Source organism: Crocodylus porosus, unplaced genomic scaffold, assembly GCF_001723895.1.
Source record: "Crocodylus porosus isolate Cpor-Errol unplaced genomic scaffold, CroPor_comp1, whole genome shotgun sequence".
Lineage (NCBI taxonomy): Eukaryota > Metazoa > Chordata > Crocodylia > Crocodylidae > Crocodylus > Crocodylus porosus.
This window is the reverse complement of record NW_017728907.1, coordinates 44,540,404-44,546,605: the sequence shown is the minus strand read 5'-3', so window position 1 is coordinate 44,546,605 and position 6,202 is coordinate 44,540,404. Positions and strand designations below refer to the sequence as shown.

The window sequence follows — 6,202 nt, the reverse complement described above, 5'->3', positions numbered from 1 at the left end:
AGGTTCTCGTCTGCCCATTTGCTGAGCTTGTCCAGGTCAGCCTGGATCACCCACCTATCTTCTGAGGTCTCTGTGTACTCTGGAGAAAGAGCTGGGTCACGTATCTCTTGGGACTGGGGAGAAGGGGCTAAAGAAAACAGCTCAGAAGTGCTTAGTAACAAAATCGTACAGCTTACAGCATAACTATAACAAACAGCACTTTCCAGACCACCTTAGCATTCAAAAATATGCAAGAGCCAAAAGGAGAGAAATTCAGAAGTGCTGACAGAGGCTGAAGAGTGGTTTTGAGATGAGAGCTGGTAATATGCAGAGATACAGGAAGAACCACTGAGTCACCTGTATTTGAGATCCCTTGTTTTTTCCTGGTTAGTCCAAGTGCTGACTGGAGGTCATGTACCTGGGTGCGGGTCACCTTCAGTTCTCTTCTTAGTTCATTAATTTCTTTAATCAGGCTCACATTTTCCTGTAACAACAATACCACGACGACCAGTGAAGAAAGCTGTATCACAGTCTCCTTGCAGGAAAGCATCTATTGTACTACATAGTTCAGCTGGCTGTGTCTACATGTGCATTTTACTGTGGAGTAGACTAATTAGCTGCAGAGTAAAGCATCACTGTCTACATGTGCAACACTATTAGGCTTCAGTAAACTAATTTATGCTGCTTTAAGATAGTACTGTGACAGCACTTTCTTAAAGCAGAGTAATTTACTGTGATTAAATGCATGTATAAATATATTGATCACCTGCTCAGCCCAGTCAGCAGAAGGCCAGACTCCTGCCTGTTGCCTAGCCACATGGTTCCACACTGTCAGCATCCTCATGCCTCAGCCAGCCCCTCCGCCACCCACCGCCATGCCATGTCCAGCTGTGCGGCCCCCCACCCCCGTGCTTCACATTCAGCCCCGCACCTCCCCTCACTCCTCCCCCACACTTCATGTCCAGCCCCGTGCCACTCTCCCTACTCCTGCCTGCTCCGCATCCACCTGGCCCGCTCCACTGGGGTGGAGCCACCACCCCATGCCACCACCGCCTCCCAGGAGCAGGGCCGGGGGCAAGGCCAGCACCACTGACCTCGCCCCCCTGCTTCGTCCAGTTTGTGCATCCCATCTTTTACTTTAACTGAGTGTCCTCTTGTTTTTGTGTTATGAGACAGGGAGAACAGAAGTTCCTACCCTCCCTTCTCTAGACTGGCCATTAATTCATACACAGCTTCAAAGAGCTTCTAGTCCTCTTCTAAAATAAAACAATCCCAACCTTTTCAAATTCTTCGTGTGAGCACTTCCCAGGACCCTGAGCACTGGCTGCTATTCTAATTCTGCAATCTCCTTTTTGAGATATGGTATATTACACCAGTGTTCCAGATAAGGTTGCACTTTTCTTTCTCTACATAAAAAGCATTATAAATGTTTTTGTGTTATACTTCATTGCATTCCTCATGGATACAAATATCTGTTTTGCATTCTTGACTGTGCTGTGTATCGAGCTCAGGTCATTGCTGAGCTCTCCACAAATAGAGGCCCCTTTCTAAAGCTAATATGGTTATTTTGGAACTCTGGAGATCCATGGAGATTTCAGACTGTTCCTTCTAATGTGTGTCACCTTGCATGTATTGACCACAAATTTCATTTGCTGTCATACTGCCCATTCACATAGTTTACGTCCTCTTTAGTTTTGACTAATCCAATTACTATTGCACAGCTATTGTACAGCTTATTCTCCCCAGAAGAACAATGAGTATATAAAGCACAAATCCTAGTATGAAATCTTAAGATACCTGCTGTTAACATTTTGCCATGATGAAAGTTGACTATTTATTCCTATTTGTTTTCTTTCCCCTAACCAGTTCTGATCCATAATCATGTTTTGCCTCTAACCTCATGACTCTTCAGTAGCCTCCTATAAGACACATCATCACAGGCTGTTTGGAAGTCTAAATAAATATAAATTGTTTTTCCTTTATGCACCATTCTACTGACAAATTCAAATAATTCAGTAGCAATAGTTTAGGCCTAATACTTGTGGAGGATGGTACATTTGTCAAATATGATATACTAGAGGGAGAATTTAATATTTTTTCTGTTCTGTATTCAGAAAGAAGCAGGATGATGCAACTATAATGAAAATGGAGAATGACTGGGTAGGCTGCAGTACTCTATGTCAAAGGTTCCCAAACCCCAAGCTGTAGCCCAGTACTGGGCTGTGAAGGGTTGGCTGCCGATCCACAGGAGGGTTGACTGCTGGACTGGAAGTCCAGAAGTGACCGGCATACTGCAGACTGGCAGCCAACCCTTTTTTATACTCAGCACGAATACTCAGTATAAAAAAGTGTTGGCTGCTGGTCCACAGTTTGCGGGTCACTTCTGGTCTGCAGTTTGCCAGTCCATGTTCACTTCCGGTCCATGGTCTAAAAAAGATTGGGCACCACTGCTCTACATTACTGACTCACATTCAGCTTGTAGTAATGTTATTGCAGGAACATGTAATACAGTTTATCTTCAGTTATTTGAACCTTGTTTATCTGGATGGCAAAATTGTTTTTACTATCTTGTGACTGTTAGTATTGTGTAAAATTCTGGTCTCTTTTTATTTTAAACAGTGTTGCACCTCTACTTTTACATTTGATACAGTACTTGTAACTGTTGGTGTTGTATGCTGGTCTCTTTCAAGCTTTTGTACAATACTGTATCTCTACTCTTAAATTTGATATACTAATTTGTAACTGTTTCACATATCCAAACCAATTCAGCTATCTGAAGGCCTTCCAGCAGCTGTTATTCAAAGGGGTTCAAATAACTAAGAATGTACTGTAGAAAACTGCAGCTGGAGTAGTGTATGCAAGTAATGAGAAGCAATTCTCTCATTTTATTCAGCATCAGTGAGGAATGACCTGGAGTACAGTCAGGTCCACTGCACTTCAAGAAAGACACAGATAAATTGGAAAGAGTTCAGCAGAGAGTGACAGAAAAGAAAAGGCTGCAGGAGGTTTTGGTAACAGTCTTCAAATACAAAAATGCTTGTTATAAAATTATGGTGATCAATTATTTTCTATGTCCAGAGGAGACAGGACAAGAAGTAATCGCCTAAAACTGCAACAAGAAATATTTAGGGTGGATATTAGGAAGAACTTTCCAGCTACATAAGTGGTTAAGTACTAAACACATATATCCCTCAGCACAGTGGAGGATGCTTATCAGCTCTGGTGTAGTGTGTATTGATGATTACACAGCCCAATGTCCACTTGGAGAGCTGTTGGGTAGTGACTGTCGTTCTCTCTGCTATGGCTAGAACTGGGGCAGAAGGGGACCTCAATCATTTGTCTTATGTAAGTAAAAGTGCAGGGCATGTCTTAGATACAAAGGATAGCAAGACATCTTGGTTGCGGGCACATGGTTTCAAGAAGAGTATGGGAAGTTGAATCCATTGGTTCCATGTCCATAAAGATGCTGCATGCTTACGACAAATTATGTAAGGTGGGTTACCTGCCATAGGGGCATGGATCACCCCATCTGTCCGGCTGACCTGATGGCTACTAGTAATGCTGTCTTTATAGATAAGTGTGGCAGGAAGTACAAGTCTATTAGTTCAAATGGGGGGACAATTACTACTGACAAGGCTAAATTATAATTCCACAGCAGTGATGGAATCGCCTGTCCCTCCTGTGCCCAACTTAGGGCCCTGGAGGAGCAGATGCGGGAGCTCCAGGCTGAGGTGAGCAGGCTGCAGGGCATCGGGGCTGCGGAGGACAAAACTGACACCTATTTCTGTTCACCGAAGGACCAGTTGTCCAGTGTACAGATCCCCCAGGAGAAACAGAGGAGTGGCAGAAGGTACCCACCAGGCCCAGGGCTGCTTGGGCTAGCATGGTGGAGGCTCCCCAGGTACAACTCGGGAACAGATACGCGGTCCTGGCAGCCTTGGAGGAGAAGGATGAAGGGGATGCCTCCAGGGGGGATAATGCTACTCCATGCAAGACACAAACAGCACAGAGAGGGAGCACCCGGAGGAAGAAATGCTGGGTCCTCATCATCAGGGAATCCATCCTAAGGGGAATGGAGGGTCCCATCTATTGATCCGACCCCATGGCACGTGGGGTCTGCTACATGACTGGGGCTCGGATTCAGGATATCACAGAGAGGATCCCAACCTACATTTGACCCTCAAACTAGTACCCCATGGTCCTCATCCATGCGGGAACAAATGACGTGGCCAGGGGCAACCCAGACCGCATCATGAAGGACTTCGAGGCAGGGGCACAGGTGGTATTCTCCTCTCTTCTCCCAGTAAGTAGACGCAGACAGCGACATGAGGCCTGCATCAGCAAGGTTAACTGGCGGCTACAGAGTTGGTGTTACCAGGCAGGCCTCGGGTTCCTGGACAACAACCCATGCTTTCACACAAGGGACGGGCTACATCTCTCCCCTAAAGGCAAGCATGTCTTTTCTTCCAGGTTGGCTGACCTCCAATGGTGTGCTTTCAACTAGCTTTGCCAGGGGATGGGGCCACAGGGGGACATGGGGACACCTCCCAGCCAAGACAGGTGATGTGCACAAGGAGTACCCAGGTAAGTGACATGGGTCCAGATAGTACTAAGAATCGGGGGGTGCATGCACCAATACAAGGCCTTAAATGCCTCTACACTAATGATCATAGCATGGGGAATAAGCAGGAGGAACTCGCCCTCCCAATTAACAAACCTGGACATAATGACTGGGCAGTTAACATTAGGGGCTACAGACTATACAGGCAGGATAGAACGGGGAGGAAAGGCAAGGGTGCGGTGCTCTACATCAAAGAGCAATACATGTCCTCAACTAACAGGATGGGGTCAGAGAAGGGGCAGGCTGAAGTGCTCTGGGTTAGGATACAGGGGGGTCATGGGGAAAGGGACTTAATGGTGGAGGTCTGCTACAACCACGGGGAAGAGCTGGACTAAGAATTCTCAGGCCAGCTTGCAGAGGCACTTAAGGCAAGGGATGTAGTTGTCGTGGGTGATCTAAATTACCTGGACATCTGCTGGGAGGAGCAGTCAGCCAGGTCTGACTGCTCATGAAGGTTCCTGGCTGAGGAGCAGGACCTCCACTTAACCCAGGAGGTGCAGAGTCCCACCAGGGGGAATGCCAAGCTGAACCTGGTCCTGGCCACAGGTGATGGACCTGGTGAGGGGACTCTAGGTTCTTGTCCACCTGGGTGACAGTGATCACCGCCTGCTAGAATTCACCATCCAGTGCAGGGTGTCAAGGGCCTGCAGTAAGGCAGTAGCCCTTGACTTCAAAAGGGCCAACTTAAATGAATTGAGATTGGTAGGAGGGGCACTGGGGTCCTGGAGGGTAGGGGAACTGGGTGTCCAAGATGAGTGGTCATTCCTTAAGGAGACTATCCTCTGAGCCCAAGGGGTGACAGTCCCAATGAGAATCAAAGGGGGCAAGAGTGCTCAAAAGCCCCCCCTGGCTCACCAAAGGCATTCAGGAATGCCTGAAAGCCAAAAAGGAGGCATACACCCAGTGGAAGGGAGGGGCTATCACCAAAGAGGAGTATATATTGCTTGGGTCTGTACGGGGGCTGTTAGGAAAGCTAAGGCAGATATGGAACTAGGGCTAGCATCAAAGATAAAGGACAACAAAAAGTCCTTTTTTAAATATATAGGGAGTATGAAGAAGACACCGGGTAACGTGAGGCCCCTGCAGGATACGCTTGGCAATCTGGTGGTTGCACCAAAGGAAAAGGAAGACCTTTTTAACAATTTCTTTGCCTCCATTTTTTTGTGCAGGGACTGGGACTCCCTCACCGAGATTCAGGATGGACTCAGGAGAGATTCTCCCAGGCCTAGGGTCAGGGAGGACCGAGTTAGGGAACTTCTGGAGAGGCTGGACCTCTGAGGGAATTGGCAGGGGTCATCATGGGGCCCCTGGCATGGCCTTACGAGCACTTGTGGTGCTCTGGCCAGGTGCCAGAAGACTGGAAGAAGGCCAACATGGTCCCCATTTTCAAAAAAGGGAGGAGGGAGGACCTGGGCAACTATAGGCCCGTTAGTCTTACTTCAATCCTGGGGAAGCTCTTTGAGAAAATTATCCAGGAGCACATCTGGGAAGGATCAGCAGGGGGATTTCATAGATTTCATAGACATTAGGGCTGGAAGGGACCTCAGGAGATCATCGAGTCCAGCCCCCTGCCCAAAGGACAGGAAGTCAGCTGGGGTCATA

General features: G+C 47.4%; 1 protein-coding gene across 2 annotated transcripts in view; it reads right to left on the bottom strand.

The window, feature by feature from the left end:
* The window catches only part of CFAP57 (cilia and flagella associated protein 57), a 91,592-nt gene that overhangs the window by 1,155 nt on the left and 84,235 nt on the right, over positions 1-6,202 (bottom strand). For both annotated transcript variants that reach the window (XM_019531252.1, XM_019531253.1), the window contains one exon: positions 337-463. In XM_019531252.1, the coding sequence (XP_019386797.1) occupies positions 337-463 (127 nt within the window). The remainder of the gene's footprint in view (positions 1-336; positions 464-6,202) is intronic.